Source organism: Harpia harpyja, chromosome 7 (assembly GCF_026419915.1).
Source record: "Harpia harpyja isolate bHarHar1 chromosome 7, bHarHar1 primary haplotype, whole genome shotgun sequence".
NCBI classification, from domain to species: domain Eukaryota; kingdom Metazoa; phylum Chordata; class Aves; order Accipitriformes; family Accipitridae; genus Harpia; species Harpia harpyja.
In genome coordinates this window covers 40684516-40706199 of record NC_068946.1, presented here as the reverse complement: position 1 = coordinate 40706199, position 21684 = coordinate 40684516, and the positions used below count along the sequence as shown (strand labels likewise).

General features: G+C 45.3%; 2 protein-coding genes across 2 annotated transcripts in view; both read left to right on the top strand.

Moving 5' to 3' along the window:
• SMARCAL1 (SWI/SNF related, matrix associated, actin dependent regulator of chromatin, subfamily a like 1) overlaps positions 1-12578 on the top strand; it is a 41407-nt gene extending 28829 nt beyond the window's left edge. The window contains 10 exon segments of the mRNA XM_052791454.1: positions 2470-2688; positions 3504-3574; positions 5737-5839; positions 6972-7154; positions 7664-7764; positions 10964-11060; positions 11451-11609; positions 11786-11831; positions 11834-12006; positions 12008-12578. Coding sequence (XP_052647414.1) covers positions 2470-2688; positions 3504-3574; positions 5737-5839; positions 6972-7154; positions 7664-7764; positions 10964-11060; positions 11451-11609; positions 11786-11831; positions 11834-12006; positions 12008-12037 — 1182 coding nt within the window. The 3' untranslated portion in view covers positions 12038-12578.
• Positions 12579-16487: 3909 nt separating this feature from the next.
• Positions 16488-20103, top strand: RPL37A (ribosomal protein L37a). The gene is made up of 4 exons (XM_052791455.1): positions 16488-16593; positions 17289-17417; positions 18623-18705; positions 19955-20103. The coding sequence occupies exons 1-4, from the start codon at positions 16591-16593 to the stop codon at positions 20016-20018; spliced, it is 279 nt and encodes a 92-aa protein (XP_052647415.1). The 5' UTR covers positions 16488-16590; the 3' UTR covers positions 20019-20103.
• Positions 20104-21684: the final 1581 nt, after the last annotated feature.

Sequence of the window (21684 nt, the reverse complement as noted above, 5' to 3'; positions counted from 1 at the left end):
TGTTTCCTTGTTTGCAAATTGTTCCAGCAACAGTCACCATAAAAGAAATATATTAATCTGAACATACTGTAGGGATTCTGCCTGTATATGCTTTTTAATATGACAGTAGATAGTATATTGGCTCTGTTTGTGCCTTGTTCTTTCAGTTGTGATGATGTTACTCTTCTGAAATGAATTGTGCTAGGTGGACACAAAACATATGTATTACTTGCTTGTTATGGAAGTGGAAAGTGGAAAAACATGGGCTGCATGAGTAGAATGAGGTAGCCTGAGGAGAGTGTCCAGGCCCTGTAGCAGGTCTTGCTCAGCAGCCTAGTCAGTGTTGATCCCTGCTAATTAGCTACCAGTACCTTGAGCAGTGTGGGCAGAGGGCTTACGAGGCTGGGTACAGCACCAGGTGGGTTCTTCCTGGTTCTGTACATCTGCTCTGCTGGGTCCACAGAGTCTGAAGAAATGCAGAAAGGGGGCACAAAGACTGGGGCTCAGCACTGTCAGTTTTCATGCAGCATGCCTAAAGCTAATAAACCCAGCTAGACTTGAGCCAGGTTTTTATGAACCTGAGGGATGTATCTGCATTGCACTCCTGGTTTCAGGGAAGCAGAGCGGTAATACCCATGTTGGCTTTTTGAGGGCTTGGCTTAGATCCAGGTGGGCTTATTACCTCTAGCTGTATACCACTGTGCTGTTGTCAGAGCCAAAGTTTTAACTCTACAGGATCCAAACTGGCTTTGTGTCTAGGGTTTGAATTGTTTCCTGCTTTAATGAACCAACTATAGATAATCAGATGGTACCATAATTATGTAGGAATAGATTAAGTCAAATGAGTTTTAGTGGTGACCATAAGTGCCAGAATCCGAAGTCAGTTAATGGTTTACATCAGTACAACATGGCAATAGAATTGCAGATTGTCCTGTTATTTCTCAGCCTGAAGTAGGAATGTTCACTTCCAGATACCAGAGAGGTCTTAATTGCCTGTAAGCTGTTTGCTTCCTCCTCTTTCTGTTTCATGGCATGTTCCCATCCCTGTTCCATCAAAGCACCATCCCTTAATACAGTCAGTAATGTGACTAATCTCATGGCTGGTATGATTTATTTTGTCTCATGCATTCTACAGGAGGATGGAGGGTGCAGTGAATACTTTGGAACTTTTTCCTATTTTACTTCCATTTCTGGTTACAGCTGGTTTCTCTTGGGGAAGGCAAATGAAAGATAGAGATTTTTAATGTTAAATCTATTTTAGCAATTAATGCGGCACGATGAGAGTGGAGCAGCAGATCAAAAGGGTTGGTGCCGAGGCTCCTTACATCTCCGTTGTATGCATTTCGGGAGGGTATATGTATACATATGTAGAGGGTTACTTTGGGTTGTTTTTCCAAGACCAGAGGTTGTATTTTTGCCCTTTTTGGTGACACTGCCAGTAAGACTTGGATTTAGAGCTGTGAGGAGGATTTTGTCTCCCCCTGCTTTGATTTTCAGTATTACTGTAGCAGTATTTCATATACTTATTTGTGAAACTTCAGCAGAAAGGTATCTCTTTATCCTTTACTTCAGCATAAAAACCTTATTGGTCTTCTCTCCAAAACAAAATTTTTTAAAGACGTTTCTTTTGGGGAATGTACCAATTTTGATGCCACTGTTTGTCAGCTTAGTTGTTCTTTCCTGGAGAACAAATGATAGGCTGTGGGGTTACTAGTAGAAGTGATGAGCTGAGATTAATTGAACAGATATATATTGTCTGCACACAGGATCCTGGAGGATAGGGCAGGTTCAGAGGCGAGTGCTTCAAGGAGGAGTAAATGAAGGGTTTGCTCAGAGGAGCTTTGAAGTGATGACGCTTTGAAGAGACAATGGTTGGAGTGATGTATTGTGGGCCACAATTTATTTATGGTTTGCTTGAGTCTGAGCCAAACATGGTAATGGCAGAAACAGAGTATGTCAGGAAGCGGATCAAGAGACAGGTCACAGTGGGAAGCAAGCAATTTTGACCTAGCATTTACTAGGCATGTCAGACAAGTGTAACATCTCTGTGAAGGCATTTGGGTTAAGGATGTTTGTCCTCATGCTGTTAGAGAAGATTTTTGTGTATCTGCTTAAAACTGAAGTAAATGTGTGCACAGAATTGCAGTGAGTTCTGTCAGTCTGCCCAAAGCTGTAAGTGGAGAGCAGAAACACCTTGCTGTGTGAGGATGAATACCAGGGCACACAGTGTCTGTGATAGGGATCTCCACCTTTCTGTGTAGTCCCTGAGCACCTGTAGATAGGAAAAAGGGAAATTTAAGTAACCTTCTCATGTTGGGTGGATTAGTTTGTACACTTCTATCTTATTGCCATTTTTGTCAAATCTCTCTCCCTACTGATCATAAATTTCTTGCTTTGTCCAGTTTCCCTGGAAGTTTATTCTACTCTTGGATTGTCTGCAGACCAGTCTCTTTTAAGTTTGACATTGATAACTGCTTTGATCTTTCCCAGATGCCGTGGGGTTGGGACTACTCTGGATCATCCAACTTAACTGAACTGAAAATTTTGCTGGAAGAGTCCATCATGATCCGACGTCTGAAATCGGATGTGCTTTCCCAGCTTCCAGCAAAGCAACGCAAAATGGTTGTGGTGGCTCCTGAAGGCATTAGTGCAAAGACCAAAGCTGTCTTGGCAGCTGAAGCAAAGAAGATGGCCAAAGGATATGAAAGTGTAAGTCAGAAACTATTTTTGTGATGAGCCATTGGTATTTCAGATACCTTTATTTAAAAACATCAGTGGAAAAACAGTACCCTGAGTTCCAAGGAAGGTCAGAGCCACACCTCATGTGAAGGTGCAGTGGAAGGCTGTTGAAGGCACAGTTTTAAATGAATGTACAACACAATCAAAACAGCTCAGCTTTTTTTCCTTTTGATTTAAGTAGTTTACTTTGTCTCTTTGTGTGAAATACTGTTTCTTCTCTCTTTTTTTTTTCCTCTCTCATTAGTCCTAATTGTCTTTCGTACCTCCTGCCTCTGTACTTACTCTTCTGTCTTGCCTTGTAATCCCATCCACCCTACAAACACAGCCTTGTTGAAGCTGCATTATTAACGCAGCAGTAGCCAAAAATGTGAAGAGTGTATTTTTGCTTTTTTTTGTTTGTTTTTTCTTGTATGGATGGCAAATGCATGTTCCAGGCTCCTAGGTTGCTAATACAGTTCTGTAAGAACTTAGGAGTTTTTTCCTTGCCATTTTAGTTGGGAAACGCTTTCTCAACTAAAACTACATTTGTAATATGCTTGTCATCCGACTTGTAGGAGTTGAGTAGGAGGTGGGAAGGGAGGTGTCAGAAATAGGAGTGTGTGAGTATCTGCCATGCCCAGTGGCAAGTAGGAGATTTCACCCTCCAGTCCCCTTTTGTTGTGCATTTTTAGGCTGATTTTTTCCTAGCAAAGTGTTTATTGGCAGCAGCAGACATCCCAGATATGTAAGGAAGAAGGAGAAAGGGCATTTCTGAGACTCACATTTATTTATCTTTCTCTCTGCAGAAACAACAGGAGAAGGAAGCTCTTCTCCTCTTCTACAACAGAACGGCAGAAGCTAAAATCCACTCAGTTGTGTAAGCTGCATGTCATTGCTTCGTTCTTGCGTAGTAAAATGTGTTTTTCCACTGAGAACAGGAAAACGGTGCAGGGACGTGAAGCATAGCCTCAAGCCAGCTTAGAAAAAATTGATTTTAATTACAATGCACTAAACACTTTCTCCTCTCAGAGTTCCTAGGCTGAACAAGTCTTCTGATTTCATTCCAGATATGGATCTAAACTGTCTTTTGAGCCATCTAAAATTACTTGGTGTTTGGGACTTGGATCAACTTCCCTGGTCCAGACCCTATTTCAGTTTAGGGAGGAGGGAAGTAATGAAACTAAAAGTATCAACAGAATTTGACAAAACAAACGCTGCAGTCCTGCTGCAGCAGGAACCGTGAGCCAAAAAGCTTATGAGATGGACTGAGCTTTAGTTGTAGCGTGCTTTAAGGATGTTACAGCCCCTACTGAAGTTCTTGGCTCTTCCACAGAGCTCACATGGGACCTCAGTAGCAAAAGTTTTCTATCATAAGTGTGCTTTTAAGTCTGTCTTCCCTAGGAATAATTTCCTTCTGTGACTTTCTGTGCCCTTGCATCCTTAGCCTTTCTGCTGGGACTGCAAAGGAGTTGGTTTAGGTCATATAGGATGACTTTTTAATAAGTAGTATGCTAATAACATGAAAACAGTTTACTTTTCTGCAGTGCTGTGAATGTAAGGACCTGCTGATGTGCACTGCATGATTTCACAGTCTCAGACCTTGCTGCAGAATTTGCCTGTTTGGCACAGAACTGCACTTCAGAGTCCCAGCACTCATTTCTGTAGAAGAGTTTCTTCCTTTTATGTTAGTGAACAGTTAGAAGACTTTCTTCATTTTATTTCAGTTGCAAGTGTGAACTGAATATAAAATCATGAAGTGCTGTTTACTTGACTCTCTGGTAGGAACTAGTCCATCTTTTTCTGGGGTTTAGTAGCATTTAAAATACCACTGCCAACTAATGGTACTGTCCTATGATCATCAGCACCTCCCATGTCTTGCCCTTGATGACAGTCTTCCATTGCTTCCATTTGTTAAATGGAATATGGGAATGAGATGTAAAATAATTGTAATATGTTGGCATCTGCTTGTTATACTGAATGTTTTCTTTGATACTTCTTTTGAAACCCAGCAATCCCACTTCTTTCCCGGATTTCTGCGTTAAATGATATTGTCACATAATTGAGGTCTGAACTTCACGAACCCTGGGAACTGTCTGCAAAGCACTGATACATCTTAATACAGCGCTGGGAATCCTGCTTGGTGTTTTCTGACAGTTGCTGCTGTCCTAAGCTGTGTTGTATTTAGCAAAGAACTTGGTTTCCTGATCTTTGCAACAACTTTCTTATTCCAAAGAAAAGATGACATTTGTATCATCTGTTCTGATGGCTGTTGCTATAGTTAGTTAAAATTTTAGGCTTATAGGTGTTTTTCAGGCTCTAGTTGACCTGATTGTAACAGAAGTTACTACACAGGAATGGATTCTGTAGCTCTGCAATTAGTCCATGGCAAAAGCCAGATGTTTTCATTTAATTAACACTGTTTATCTGCATTTAAAAGGACTCTTGTTACCTTTCATTGGTCATTAGCCTATATGGATAATTCCTAGAAATAGCTGATGTATTTAGATTGTCGAGCTGTAGTAAATTGTCAATGTGAACCCTTGCAAGAAAAGCTACTTTTAGAATACTCTGATTCATGCATTGAGACCTTTTCTTCTAAAATAAAAACAATCCTGAGTAAACATAGGAAGGATAATTGTATACAGATTATCTTAGTGTATTGTGATTGTGCAAAAGTTAGAAATACAGAAGGGCGAATGAGATCGTCAAATAAGTATAGATGACTTCCAGTTGATTGGTCTGGGATGTCATGTTTCAAGTAGGATGTAATAAATTGATTCTCAGTGATACTCAAGTATAAATGTAGGCAGCTGTCCAGCTGTGGTGAAGAAAAATGAGTGGATTTTCCTGCAATGTCTTTTTTAATCTCTAGGAGACTTGACTTGCTACTTGCATTTTACTGCAACTTTTTTATGCTAGCCTATTTCCTAGTTTCTGTATATAGATGAGCAATATCTTTAAAATTTGTTGTGAGCAAAGCCTGTATTCTCTCAGCACATAATTTTATAGAGTTTGGGGTTTTTCTCCGTTTTCATGTAGAGAATACATCCTGGAGTTACTGGAAAGTGGGAATGATAAATTCCTGGTGTTTGCTCATCACAAGATAATGCTGGATGCAATAGTTACAGAGCTGGAGAAGAAAGTAAGTAATTGACTGAGTTGTCTTAACTTTATCATTATTCCAGCTTCAAAGCTGTTTAAGAGCTCCCCAGAGTTACGGCTGGTCAGATAGTTTATGAAAGTTAGTGGCAGAGATAATTTCTACTTGCTGTGCCTCTGAATGTACCCTTCACTGAGGGAGCTGAGCTGTCAGGGTGAATGCCTCACAGGATGCACTTTGTATTAGCTGAATGGCTTTTGTTGTATTTAATGTTCTTTAATCTCCATTGTCAGCCCTGGAGCTTGTGTAATTCTTGGAGGAGTGTTACCCTGTGTGGCTATCTCCGCTTTGTCCTCCAACCTTTCCTCAGAGAGGGAGAATGTAACAACCCAAGTCCAGCTATGGCTGCCTGCCTTTATCTCTGTGGTGCTCTTACATTTTTGAACTGGAATACTGTAGGGAGACTTGATAGACCTGCCAGTCATCTCTCTGACTTCACAAGTGTTTGTCTAATTATTCATGTGAGACTTCTGTGGATGCCCCTAAGGAGTTCTGGGTCATGCTGGGGCAGTGTGAAGGATGGTTTAAGTTAATATTCCAAACTATAAACCACAGTGGCAGTGGTGACTTTGCTGCTTCTGTGGCAGCAACCTCCAGTAGAGCAAGGAGGTTGGACACTGAAGAGTTATGGCCCTGCATCACCCAAGCTTGTCATGGCTCTCCTGAGCCTACCACAGAGCAACTGAGATGTGTAGGATCCCATCTCCTCCCATCACAAACAGGGGAAGACTTAGGGAGGTTGGGGAGGTTGTAGCAGCTGTAACATCAGCACACAGACAGTGTTCAGCTTTGTATTAAGCCAGTTGCCTTTCCACTGTACTTGAGTTGCCAGCTTGTTGCTGTCACTTGAGTTGCAGGAAGTTGCACAGGACTGGTGGGAGAACAATGGATATAAGAGCAAGTCATGCATTGTGAACAAAGGTGAGGTATATTATATGCTGAGGTACAGTGCCTCTGCCTTAAAGATGAGGAAAGGTCTTAAAAATACAACTGTTGCCTTTTTACTTTCCTGGTTCTGCCATGGGGAAGGGAAACAGAATCCACTAAAACATGGAAGGAGGATATGGAAAAGGGGATACAAGGCCTCTAGAAAGTATCTTCTGCCTTTTCACAGCATGTTGAATACATTCGCATTGATGGCTCCACACCTTCAGCCGAGCGGCAGTTTCTGTGCCAGAAGTTCCAGTTCTCAGAGAAGCAGGTTGTGGCCGTCCTGTCCCTTACTGCCGCAAACATGGGCTTGACGTTGTCTGCTGCGGACCTGGTGGTGTTTGCAGAGCTCTTCTGGAACCCCGGGGTATGCGTCCTGGAGGGACAAGGGTTGGATGCTCCCTGGAGAGCAGAAACATTGGTGCTTAGGAGGAGATGTAATGGGCAGGGGACTTTATCTAGGGTTTTTCTCTTTCTTTCTCTGATGGCTACTTGTCTGTGCACCCCCAGGTGCCTGAGCTTCAACCAGTGAGGCTGATTGCACAGCTTGCTGGCTGGAGAAGACTGTGAAAGGGAAACATGCTCTTGTTTCTTAATTTGACAGAGCTCTCAACCGCTTGCCCAGCCAAGACCTGAAAGAGTCCATCATCAATGCTGACCCTTTACTTATGAAAATGCTCATTGCCTTTTGGGAACATCATGCACCAGATTACTTCTTGGCTTAATCTGTGTTTGAGCATGCAGTTGTTAACAGGATCCAGATGAAAAAGAGTTGCTAAGCACAAGAAATGAGATCTCCCTGCTCTCTGGTGCTTATGCTGTTTCTTAGATGTTGCAGTTCTCACCTTATTTTCTTTGTCATGTTTTTACATAAAGGTTTTGATCCAAGCAGAAGATCGGGCACATCGAATTGGACAGACCAGCTCTGTTAATATTCACTACCTGGTGGCTAAAGGCACAGCAGATGACTATTTATGGTAGGAAGTGGGAAAGATACTTTGGTTCTCCTGCCACCTGTTTTCACTGTTTGTCACACATGTGATGTAAGGTGCTTAATGTTAGTGCTGATTTCCACAGCCTGTGAGAGGAGGAGCAACAACTGCCAATCAGGGCTGCTGTGAGCTGGTGACATGGCCTGGCCACAGTGGACATAACTAAGTAGATGACAAGCAGGAGGAATAAAAGTAGTTATCTGACAAAGAAAGGGCTGTTGAGAGAAATTCTGGGAGAGTTGATGCATCTAAAAACTTCACAGCCTCTGTGTAAGAAGAAGGAATTGTCTTAGATACAGCCCAGAACATTTGTGTGCTGGGGTACTGTAAAGTGCTGAGTACTTTCAAGCAAATTCAACAGACACTAGAGATGGTTCCCTGTATTGTGGATCAGGTCTGAGGAGCAATCTGGCTGCTGAGTGCTTGGGCAGGGAGCTGTGGAGGAGGACTGCACTGTTGCTTTCCTCTTGCTTTTCAGTGAGCCCTTCGGATAAATTAAAAAAGTGCTACTGACCCACCTCTGGAGAGTTGTGGTCTGAGCCTTTTTGGCTGCAGTGAGAGCTATGGGTGGACACTGGTCCTTAGGGCTGGGGAATCTGACATTCTGGGGAAGGGGAGGATCTAAGGAATCCTTAGGGCTGCAAGGGAACTGACCTGCAAATGATGAAAAAACATTATCCACCAGCTGGTTCATTTAAAGTTCAAAATTGCATCTTTATTACCTTGTTTAAAGGAACGAATGAACTAAGTGAACTTGTGCAGTTCCCAGAATATCATGATGGCAAATAATTATAACCCTACAATGCAGGGATCTGGAAACTGATGCATCGCCCACGTTTCATGGAAAGTTAATGACAGTAATTCTGCCTTTATTTGTGAAATGCTGTCCATGCAGTCATTAATGCTTAATGGGAAGGAAATATGGCTCTTCAAAGAAGGACAGTGGCATCCTTTTTAAAGGCGAGAAAAAGAACAAGACGACAAGGCTATTTGGTAAATGCATTAATTGTGCTGTGGCCTTTGCTTCTTGAAAAGTATCCAGTCTGCAGATGTGGTTGGGACCTCTCGGCCTCTTGAGCCAGTGATAGATTCTTCTTCCTGCCATACATCGGGATATACCCTAGAAATGCTGATGTGTCTGTTGATGGGGATTACCATTGCTTACCTTGGAGACTGAAAACACAGGCTATTGGGACTCCCTTTAGCTACATCTTCTTGTTCTGACTTCATACCATTGGTGTTGCCTCAGTCAACTAGTTTCCCTGTTGGATATGTGTGTTCTCCAAATATTTATAGCCTGAAATCCTCTTCTTGTTACTTACTTAAATTGGATTATGTGGTGGGTTGACCCTGGCTGGACGCCAGGTGCCCACCAAAGCCGCTCTATCACTCCCCCTCCTCAACTGGACAGGGAGAGAAAACAGAACAAAAGGCTTGTGGGTCGAGATAAGGACAGGGAGAGATCACTCAGCAATTACCATCACAGGCAAAACAGACTCAACTTGGGGAAATTAGTTTAATTTATTACTAATCAAATCTGAGTAGGATAATGAGAAGTAAAACCAAATCTTAAAACACGTTCCCCCAGCCCCTCCCTTTTCCCTGGGCTTAACGTTACTCCCAATTTTCTCTGTCTCCTCCCCCTGAGCGGCACACAGGGACAGGGAATGGTGGTTGCGGTCAGTTCATAGAATCATTGAATGGTTTGGGTTGGAAGGGAGTTTAAAGATAATCTAGTTCCAACCCCCCTGCCTTGGGCAGGGATGCCTTCCACTAGACCAGGTTGGTCAAAGCCCCATCCAACCTGGTCCTGAACACTTCCAGACATGGGGCATCCACAGCCTCTCTGGGCAACCTCTTCCAGTGCCTTACCACCCTCACAGTGAAGAACTTCCTTACATCTAATCTAAGTCTACCCTCTTTCATTTTAAAGCCATTACCCCTTGTCCTTTCACTATGTGCCCTTGTAAAAAGTCCCTCTCCAGCTTTCTTGTAGGACTCCCTTTAGGTACTGGAAGGATGCTATAAGGTCTCCCCAGAGCCTTCTCTTGTCCAAGCTGAACAACCCCAACTTGCTCAGCCTCTTTTCACGGAGGGGTGCTCCAGCCCTCTGATCATCTTTGTGGCCCTCCTCTGGACTTGGTCCAATAGGTCCATGTCCTCCTTATGTTGGGGGCCCCAGAGCTGAACGCAGTACTCCAGGTGGGGTCTCACGAGAGTGGAGTAGTTCATCACATGTTTCTGCCGCTCCTTCCTCCTCAGGGGGAGGACTCCTCACACTCTTCCCCTGCTCCAGCATGGGGTCCCTCCCACAGGAGACCATTCTCCACAAACTTCTCCAACATGAGTCCTTCCCACGGGCTACGGTTCTTCATGAACTGCTCCAGTGTGGGTCCCTTCCATGGGTTCACAAGTCCTGCCAGCAAACCTGCTCCAGCGTGGGCTCCTCTCTCCACGGGGCCACAGGTCCTGCCAGGAGCCTGTTCCAGCGTGGTCTTCCCATGGGGTCACAGTCTCCTTTGGGCATCCACCTGCTCCAGCGTGGGGTCCTCCCCAGGCTGCAGGTGGATATCTGCTCCACCGTGGACCTCCCTGGGCAGCAGGGGGACAGCCTGCCTCACCATGGTCTTCCCCACGGGCTGCAGGGGAATCTCTGCTCTGGCGCCTGGAGCATCTCCTCCCCCTCCTCCTTTACTGACCTTGGTGTCTGCAGAGTTTCTCTCACATATTCTCCCTCTCCAGCTGCAGTTTCTGTTGCGCAGCTGGGTTTTTTTTCCCCTTCTTAAATCTGTTACCCCAGAGGCACTACCACTGTCGCTGATGGGCTTGGCCTTGGCCAGCAGCAGGTCCGTCTTGGAGCCGGCTGGCATTGGCTCTGTCAGACGCAGGGGAAGCTTCTAGCAGCTTCTCACAGAAGCCACCGCTGTAGCCCCCCTGCTACCAAAACCTTGTCACACAGACCCAATACAGATTGATACTTATTTATGTTGGATTGATTGATATCCCAAAGCAGCATACAGTCATCACAAACAAGAGCAGGACAGGTTAAGGACCTAACGAGCTTTGGTAGAAAAGCCATCTTTATACCCCTGTTATATCTTTTTTTCATCTACACATAGTAAATGACTCAGTGTCCTTGCATGGTATTTTCTTCCTTTCAGTACTATCTGTTTATCTCTCCTAGGCCAATGATTCAAGAGAAAATCAAAGTGCTGGGGGAAGCTGGTCTTTCAGAAACCAATTTCTCTAAAACAGCTGAATCCACTAATTACTGCCCTAAGGTAATTGACCTGAAAGAATATCGATGGTCCCTGGGAGAGGCTGAATAGGCTTTGGCTTGTGTACATCTAGATTGGTAGGTGGTTGGCAGGCTGACCTTATGTCTGTTCTGCCTTTAATACCACAGACCAGATTCTCCAGCTCCTCCCAGGAGCCATGCTTTGACTTGGACTCTCCACAGAGTTCCCAAACCTGCTGCATGCAAGGAGACATGATAGCCTCTATAGCATATATATGTCTCTGAGATATATGTATGTATGATATATATATATATATCATATGATATATGTACACACATGCGCACTGTCCCAGGGGAGTGCCCCCTTACTATTGCTCACTTTTTTTTTTATATGACAATGTATATGCAGATTCTGTCTGTTCTAATTTCTCAGCCAGATCCAAAGCAGAAGACCATCTACGACCTTTTCCAGAGGACCTTCTCTGAGAGCAGAGGTGACACTGATGAACTTTTGCTTTTGGAGGCAGCTGATGCTTGCTGCGAGTTTGACTCTGGCAGTGCCTTGCAAGATACAGAAGGAGAGACATGTTCAGTGAGTCCCCCCAAAAAGCGGCGTATTGAGGAGTTTTTTAAAGTGTAATGGTGACAGCAAAAGAGATGGTGGCTAAGAGATTTTTTTTTTTTAATTAAAATGGGAAAACAAAAGCAATCAAGTATTATTTTTTGAGTTTTCAAAAATAAAAGACTTTAAGTTTCCTGTATCTCTAGTGCATTTCATCTCAAAGGATGAGAAGGCAGTCTGACAGTGTGACAGATGAGCAGCGCACACCTGGCAGTCTGCAGGTTTTGCAGTCCTGGTTTTGCTGATGACTGAATGGCCATGGGCAAGTAGCATGCTGCTTTGTTTCAGCATGTCAGCCTCCACAGTTGTTTTGTTTAAAAAGCAGATAATGGTTGTCTGTCCACAAGGTAGAACTGTTGTGAAAACTTAACTTCTCAGCAGCTGCAGAGTGCTTTTAACAATCAGTTTTCCAAGAATTTTAGTCTGGATTTATAGGAGTTGGTTCACTGGCAAAATTTGGCCCTTGGCTCATTCACAAACTGGTTCTCTGGTAGTCATTTTGGCAGGGAGGAGAAAAGATCCAGACAGATCTTGAGGTTTTGTGAGGTGGGGGAGAAGAGAAAGAGCCCCAGATTTTTGTCTGTGCAGAGCAGTCAGTACCTTGAAACTGAGTATAACTGTCTGCCAGGACGTGTGTATTGCCTGTTAGGCACATGTCTGCCTGAACACACTGATCTCTGGCCTAATCTACTAAATCTTAGGACCTGCTCCAGGGCATGTGCTTCTTGTGTCAGTGGAGAGTGAAGCTTGTGCTGACTGCCAGGGATTAAGCCTGGCTGCTCAGGAAGGGGGTGCGTGTGTTTTGTTCAAGGCTCGAGACTGATTTCCACAGTTGAGTGAGGAGAAGGGGACACGTGGACTTTTGCCCTTGTTTTGTAAGAAACCGACTCTGGACTGAGCTGTTTAAATAAAAAGTCATTTTAAGTCGTGGTTCCCAAACTTTTGGTACTTTTTTTATTTTAGAATTTCATCTCCAGTTGGACCTTCAGCTTGAGAAATATGTGATGCAGTGGAAATACCAGTGGGTTGTGTTTTTTTTTTTTTTAATATTTACAGTGGCTGAAAGATAGGTCTTTTTGGGGATGCTTCCTCTTGTGCTTTCTGAAATGCATCAACTTTCAAAAGGGAAACTCCCATGATACTTTGCTTGTAGATGAATCAACAGCTACTTTCATAAGGTATTTAGGCTGGTACCCTAGCACCTGTTATTTGCTCCCATTACAGCTCTGTGCAGGTTACACTGAGAATGCCAAAAGCAGCACTGTTGCTTGATGCAGTGATTAAAATGCCTGTTTTCAATTTGTGATAGTCTCTGTCATGCTCTCAGCCCTGTGAACTGGGAGACCTGAACTCCCAGCCCCAGTGCTGCCTGAGCAAACCTGCTCTTTGGTTCCTTTCAGGAGCTTGTGACACAGTCGCTTTCCCTTGGGCATGGCCTGATTCCACTTCATGGTGGTGATGCCTCTGCAAAAACTATAGGCCACTGTTGATGTGGGCTTGATATAAAGGCAGGTGGCTGTCTTTATCACGGCTGGTCTCTTCAGGCATCTCTGCATGGTCATCTTTAATTTTTTGTGTATTATTGCCAGTGCAGTGTAGCATGATCCCAAATTATTGTCTTTCATGCTTCCAGTCTTAGTACTAAAATATACTTGGAAACAGGATGGTTTAAGCAAATGTAACCAGGGAGTACAGGAGAAGATATAATTTCACAGGGGTACCACTTAGCTATGTTTTACAGCCATAATCTGTAGAGAAGGGTGGGGGAAAAGCAAACTGAAAGCTTACATTTAGCTTCTGGAGGCCAGGAGGCGCGCTTGGCTGTGTGCAGACACTGACAAAAAAGACCTCTCTTCCACAGTCAAGGAGGAAAAAGTATGTGCTACAAGATCAACCTGATAATAACTAGGATATTTTTTCCTGCATCCAAGGGTTTGATTATCCCATTTTCAGCAAGTGTCGTCATGGAAATGCCCTACAGGCTGTGTATGCAATTGTGCTGAGTGGAGACTTGCTTTTCATTCATGACTGCAGAAGGTGCTTTGGTGTGTGTGCAAGTGAAGAGGAGTAGGACTGAGGATTGTGTGACTGGCCAACTGGAGGAAATGCTTTATCTCTGGATTTGAGACTGAGAACTAAACATTTCTCTTGCTCCAGCTGCTGGCCAGGAGATAAATACACACTTTTTGACATTTTTAAAAGTCTCTTTTTCTTGAACACAGAGTATTTAATCTGTTTCTAAGACACGTGATCTTTCTACTTGCAGAGAGGGTTGTTCTGAATAAGGGGTGAGAAATGTTGCTGTCTGCCTACTGAAAAAAATATGGCAGATATTATTTGTATACCTATATTGTGGTCTCCTATGGGAGTAATTCTCTTCCTCCTTGTAAAGCTACAGCTACTTCAAAACAGTATTTTTCTGAAATCTGCTGAAAGTACCCTTGGAGAATTTTGCTTCTCATAAACTCAATTTATCTTATCCATATATTGATAAATCCCAGCCCTGTTAGAGGAATGCTAGGTGTACTCTTTCTTTGTTTGGACCCATAAAATCTCAGCTGGTTTGCTGCAGAATTACAAAGGCTCTTCAAGTACACTTGAGGTTCACTTTATCCTTACTAGATGAAAAGGGGAGAAGAATCTTGCAGGAAAGTGCTTTTAGTCATTACATCAAGGGATTGGAAAGACTGTGCAGGCCTTAGCCCAATTACACTATGAGTCTGTCATTCATATGATGAGAAGGTGGCTGGGAAGCTGCCAGCAGGCTCAGACAAGATCTCCAAGGCTTGCTGATGAGAATTTGTACAAGGTAATGCGCAGGTTGCCAGTGAGACCCTCAGGCAGGCTCAGGAACATGCAGTGCTCTTGGGGACTCTTACACCTGCGCATTGAAGATGGCATAGCTGTAACTTTTTGGCGTTATCTAAAGCCCAGTGAAGGGAAGGACCCATCTTACTGGATCTTGGAGCATCTTACTGTGACTGCATGCCTGCTTGTACACCTGTGTCTGTGCTGTCACCCATGTTACGGAAGGCATGTTTTCACGAAGGATGCCAAACCAGGAAAAACAGGGAAAAATACCTGAACAGTAAAACAGAGAAGTTCAAACTACATCTTCAGCGCCTGAAGCTGGCCAGCCTGGGACATGCAGAAGAGTTCAAGGTGATGGACTGCTGAGGCAAGGCTTTTGGAGCTCTGCTGGCCTGTCTGCATCCATCTGTCTTCTCAGTCACTTGGAAATGTATGTTTATTTTGGCAGTGCTGGGAATGGCTGTCATCTAAGGGGGTTGGGTTTGGTTGTTGGCAGAGCTGTCTGTAATACTGGTAGATGAAGGATATGACCACACACTGTACTGTCACAGCAAACTTAAACTCTGTAGAGACAGACTGGAGAATAGCAGTAGATCCTCTGTCCTGGATGTGTTGGCTGACAATTTTTTTTTTTTTTTTAAAACCAAATAGTCACAAAGGAGCCAAAGGAACTTTTTTTTTTTTTTTTTTTAATACATAAAGATGTATCCTGTGAGTCATCATTATGATGAGGATCTGAAAAGGGCAAATATATTCCCAGGAGATATCAAATGAGATTTTGACTCAACCGAGGAAGATATAAATACTGTTGCCTAAACCCCTGCTGAGCCCTAATCTGGAACAGGGCTCTGGCCTACCAGCCCCTGGGAGGACCTGCTCAGACAGGAGGAGAGCTTCCAGGGATGACTGGGGAACAGGGAGCATGGCACGACAGAGGGAATTAAAAATGTGAGTGTTCAAACCCTCAGATCAAGAGCCAAGAGGGCATGTCCATGAGCATCTCCAGAAGTACGGACACCGGACAGGGAAAGGCTAACATAGTGGCAGGGTATGCTCTAGTCGTTAATTTCCTATTAATTAAATAGGCTGCAAAGGAAGAGGAGGGCTGTTGTGGGTTGAGGCAGCTGTGGTGGGTATGGGGCTGTCACAGGAGGAAAAGCACCTCACAAAGAACGTGGGGACAGCTTCTCCAGGTGGGCTGGGCAGCCCCAGCTCCCTGCAGGCGGGAGGGGATGAGGTTCAGCCAGCCCCGCGCATTAAATGGCTAACCAGATTAAGTTTCTTAATGGAGGTTAATGGGTTGTTAATCCCATTACAAGCGTTGCAGCTCGAGCAGCATCGGTGCACGTTTTGCTCGCCCAGGCTGGGTCCGAGTGGCGCGGGAGCCCGGCCAGGTCCCAACCCCACGCTTTGGTGGTGGAGGTGGCTTGGGTGCCCCGGGCATCCGGGGCATCGTCTGGGTGCCGGGAGTCCACCTTGGTGGCGGCACACAGAGGCTTTTATGGCTGGTTGTTTCAACGCTGGGTGACTCCAAGGAAATCGGGTAGATGACATGGTTGCACCTGGTCAGGTTATCTTGAAACCTCTGGGTTTAGGGCTGGTATGTTTTAAGATTAAATCGTTGAGGATGAATTCTCTATATAGAGCCCTTCTGCAGCTCCAGCCTGGGTTGCTGTTCCTTTTTTAATTCTGACACCTATCTACTACTTATTCTCTTTAAAAATGAGGTAAGTGAATGTAACTGCTCCATCTTCTTTCCTGGTGCGACTTCCTTGGATGGAAATCCAGGAATCTGAGCTCTCATGCTGCATCTCCCATCAGCGCTGCCGAGGCTGACGTACTGCTTGGGTTTCATATTGATACAGGGTGTTTTCTGAGCGATGCGTCTTCCAACATCAAGCTGCAACTGCGTTCCGGTTTGTGTGCTTTAGGCTTTAGATAACCCAATCGTCATGGGAGAAATGTACAGAATACAGAGCGCGACCATAGAGCTACGGACCGCCACGGTGCAGACAGACCTACTCCGAGTCCCATCCGCCACACGCTCGGTCGCCTCTCCCCCTGGCTTCCGGCGGCGACGGCTCATACTGCGCCTGCGCAGAGGGGGTTTCCTCTCTCGGTGCCGGTGCCGGGCAGCAAGATGGTGAGTGGGGCTGAAGCGCCGCGGCCCATCCGCCGCCATCCGCCCCGGGGCCGCCGCGCTGGGGCTGCGGGGCACGGTGCGGGGCAGTGCGGAGTCCGCTGCGGGCGGGGCACGGACCAGGAGCGCCTGCGGGCCGGGCCGGGCCGGGGCCCTGTGTGGGCTCTTCCCCCGAGCAGGCCCCGTCCCCGCGCTGGGCTGCGAGAGGGGCTCGCTGCCGCCTGGGTGGCCCGTGGGAGATGGCCCGAGTGAGGGGGGGTGGTAGGCCGGGGGTGGTGGTGGGGGTGGTGGGGAGCCGCTGGAAGACTGGATAGGCGTCGCAGGAGGAGGCCGGGCCCGGGCTTACAGCGGACTGCGCGGTAAGGGGGTGGCGGTACGCGGTGGGCGGCTCTGCCGGCTGCGGCGTTCGATGTGAGGGCGGCTGGCCCGGAGGAAGGACGCGGCTTTGCTCGTGCTTGGCTGCCAGGCTGCGGCCCTCTGCCCCAGGTGCCCCAGCAGAAGCTGGGAGGCTGCGGCAGTGTGAGCCTCTCGCCGTTTCATAACTAATACTCTATTTACAACGTCAGGGGGAGGCGTTGGTCGGCTGCAGCGTCGCTTTTGAGTGCTGAGCGCTTTGCTGTCGTGTCAGGAGAGGGGAGCAGCTGAGGAGATGGCGATCTCAGTAAAGTTGAAGCTTATTCTGGTTTGCCTCCCAACAGGCTAAGCGCACCAAGAAGGTTGGGATTGTGGGTAAATATGGTACCCGTTACGGTGCGTCCCTTAGGAAAATGGTGAAGAAGATTGAAATTAGCCAGCATGCCAAGTACACCTGCTCCTTCTGTGGCAAGGTGAGAGACCTCCTTCCCTAAAAAAGTCTTCAGAAATAACTTTATTACTGATGCTGGAAATGCAGTGTGATGCTTTGGTCATTTTTCTGCTGAAGAGAGAATTCGACTAGTTTTGAGACAGTGATTAGTTTATTGTGAGCTTTAGGCTACTATCGGAATCCTTTATAAAATAAAACAGTGAGTAGACATTTCACATGCACACTTAGTGGTAGCTAAAACAAACATAAATTATATTTCATTACAAAAAATAGTGAGAAATGTTGCCATACTATACGTTTTAGGTATCTAATAAAGAGACCTGACAGGATTAAAACAACATGCTTGTTATCCTGATAATTAAGGCATGACTTGGGCTCTTTTTTTTTTTCTTCAGAAACTTTATGGCTTACGTGGAGGAAGAAGAGAGCTTGCTTTTCCCACTTAAAACTTTTGATTGCAGTTGCTTACTTATATTTGCTTTATAACTCTGGATGGGGAAGAATTTCTGATAAGAAGTAATCTTATTTGCTTATGTACCTGATGAAAATTCACTCTCAAATCTGGTTTTTGACAGTTTGAGAGGCCCATCAGCTTGTGCTTTGCCCAGATATTTTTTTTATTGATATCTGTAAAGTAGTTAGTTTTAAGTGGCTGGAAATTTAAAAAGACTTCCGTCTGTTTCTTATATTCAGTGTCTTTCTCATGTGAAGTGAGAATGCTGATAACCTGATTTGCAGAGCTGCCTAAATCCAGTGTAGGTCTAGGCAAACCCATTGTCATCTTTGCAAGGTGATGGAGACTTGCCTGGGTGAAAGGAGTTCAGTACCCACCACTCACTCTTTAGATGCTATCCAAAGGGGGTCCGCTTTAGAGCAATCATGGGATGTCCAGGGAGCACTCATAAAAGCGGTGTGACATTGGTCATCAAACCAGGTGAGAATATCAGTACTATGACCAATGTAACTTACTATTTTTCTCCTTCAGAGTTGAATTTTGATGATGTGTTTAGAAATGACCCACTTTATATCTGAATGAAAAAGCTTTTCAGAAGGACTTTCCCTGTTCTGAAGAATCTGAATAAAAACATTCCCCGATCCTTGCCTGTCTTAACTAGGCTTATAGGTAATGCTGTGGTGTGATGCTGAAGTCTTCGCCTGAAGTTTGTTGTTTGGCTTTTTCAGCTGATGGAGAGAGCTTTTTTTTTTTTTTTTTTTCTTTTATTACAGACCAAAATGAAGAGGAAGGCTGTGGGTATCTGGCACTGTGGATCCTGCATGAAGACAGTTGCTGGTGGTGCCTGGACTTACAAGTAAGGAAATTAAGAAGCTCCTATCAGCATTTATTCTCACATAGCTGAGGCATAATACAGCTTTCTATTTATTTTTTTTAATTTAATCTACTAACCATTAAGTAGATCAGTCTCAAGTTAGTGATATGTGGGGGTTTTTTTGCCTGCATTGTTAAAATTTGATTCGAATGGATCAAATTGGATTTGATTGCTATTCTTTCCACTATCTGTTGTGCAGCTTCTGAGAATATTGCATTTTATCCATCATATTACTGCTGCTGGTTTTGGTGGGTCCCTCCAAAATTTCTTTATCTCTCTGGGCTTTACCAAAGCAGTTGTTTTATTCTTCAAAAATGCAAGCTCTGCATCTTTTCCCAAACTTCAAATAATAAAATTGAAACATCTACAAATGCTGAAACAAGTAATTTTATTTAGGTAGTCTCTTCTGTGGCTTGGCTGTAGTAGCATTTCTTATTGGAGATGTGACTACAGTTGTTGCTTGTACGAGGTATTATACTTGGGCCAGTTTTTTGCTGATGTTGGAAGAAAAGGAGCAGAGAGAATGGCTGGTTCATCTGGCCATCTCAGGGTGGAATCATCTGCATGGATGACACCTGACAGATGTCCCTCTGACCTGTTCTAAAAAGAGCTTCAACAGCTTCTAGTAAATTATGCCTCTGACCTGGGGATTATTTTTTCCTCCTTGATTCTGTTGACTGTATAAAAATCTTAATTATGTAAGGGAACTCCTACCTCTTCTTTCAAAGTCTAAGCAGTGGTTTTTTTGTGGTTACTACCCCACCCTTTTCAGTTCAGAGACACAAATACCACAGGCAAACCCAGGTTTACTCCAAAATAAAGTATTTCCATGGTTTGCTTTTGTTTTAAAAGGATTGAATCATTATAATTGTTATTGTGATGGTGCCCTTGCTTACTCCCCTTCTTTGCTCTCCTCCCCCCCTGCCCCCCTTCTGGTAGAAGACACTGTTGCCCCACATGTAAGAGTCGCTAGGAATCTGAGCCCACGTGCTTGTGCATGTAGTCGATGTGTGACTGGATAATTTGGGTTGAGATGTAGCTTGTGAAGTTGTCTGTGCTTCTGTAGACAAAGGCCTACGCCTTGTTGTCATGAAAATCAAAGTGGAATTAGTCCCCTGTTGACAATGCAATCAGACTATGACTATTTGAAATGATTAGTAGTTTCTCAAAAAATAATACTGGCTCGGGTTGTTCTAGTGCCATGTGCAAATCACTCTGCTGCTTCTTCCAGTACCACCTCTGCAGTGACAGTCAAATCTGCAATCAGAAGACTGAAGGAATTGAAAGACCAATAGAAGCTACTTCCTGTTCTCCTTGTGAAACCTCCTTTTTTTCCACTGTCAAGATCTGTCCTTTTAACAATAAAAAGGTGATAATGGAGTGGAATCATGTTCGTCTTTTTGCAAAAAGTCCTGCTTGTCTTCCTGTCTGTGGTGGGTCGACCCTGGCTGGATGCCAGCTGCTCACCAAAGCCGCTCTTATCACTCCCCCTCCTCAGCTGGACACGGGAGAGAAAATAGAACAAAAGGCTTGTGGGTCAAGATAAGGACAGGGAGAGATCACTCGGCAATTACTGTCGTGGGCAAAACAGACCTGACTTGGGGAAAATTAACTTTATTTATTACCAATTGACCAGAGTAAGGTAATGAGAAATAAAACCAAATCTTAAAACACCTTCCCCCCACCCCTCTATTCTTCCTGGGCACAACTTCACTCCCGATTTTCTCTGCCTCCTTGCTCTGAGCGGTGCAGCGGTGTGGGGAGCTGTGGTTGTGGTCAGTTCATCACACGTTGTCTCTGCTGCTCCTTCCTCCTCAGGGGCAGGACTCCTCACACTCTTCCCCTGCTCCAGCGTGTGGTCCTTCCCACAGGAGACAGTCCTTCATGAACTTCTCCAACATGGGTCCTTCCCACAGGCTGCGGTTCTTCACAAACTGCTCCAGCGCGGGTCCCTTCCACGGGCTGCAGTCCTTCAGGCACAGACTGCTCCAGCGTGGGACCCCTGTGGGGTCACAAGTCCTGCCAGCAAACCTGCTCCAGCGTGGGCTCCTCTCTCCATGGGTCCACAGGTCCTGCCAGGAACCTGCTCCAGCATGGGCTTCCCACAGGGTTACAGCCTCCTTTGGGCATCCACCTGCTCCAGCGTGGGGTCCTCCTCGGGCTGCAGGTGGATATCTGCTCCACCGTGGACCTCCCTGGGCAGCAGGGGGACAGCCTGCCTCACCATGGTCTTCCCCACGGGCTGCAGGGGAATCTCTGCTCCGGCGCCTGGAGCATCTCCTCCCCCTCCTTCTTCACTGACCTTGGTGTCTGCAGGGTTGTTTCTCTCACATATTCTCCCTCTCCAGCTGCAGTTTCTGTTGCGCAGCTGGGTTTTTTTCCCCTTCTTAAATCTGTTACCCCAGAGGCACTACCACCGTCGCTGATGGGCTTGGCCTTGGCCAGCAGCAGGTCCATCTTGGAGCCGGCTGGCATTGGCTCTGTCAGACACAGGGGAAGCTTCTAGCAGCTTCTCACAGAAGCCACCGCTGTAGCCCCCCTGCTACCAAAACCTTGTCACACAGATCCAATACACTGTACTGTATTTATAGGTATAACTGGAGACGTTAGTAGTGCTATCCAGTAGTTGAGTGGCTCTTGTTACTGGTGAAGTCATTAAAAACCACTTTTCAGTTAATTGCATACTTTGTTGCTTGAATGCACTGAGGTGAATCTGAGGAAAGCTTAAACAGCTTGAAGAAGCCTGGCTCATCTTGATATGTCCTTCATGTCTGTGCCTTGAGGAATAGCATAGAGCTCCGTGGGTGGAGGAATGGACAGATGTAAGGGAGGAGAGAACATGGAAAACATCACTCTGCCTCTTCCCGTTTGCCTTTGAGGAGGGCTCAGGGGAGTAGGGCATGTGCTGCAAGATGGAGAGAAAAAGAGCATCATGACTGGGTTGGGGGCAGAGACTGGAAT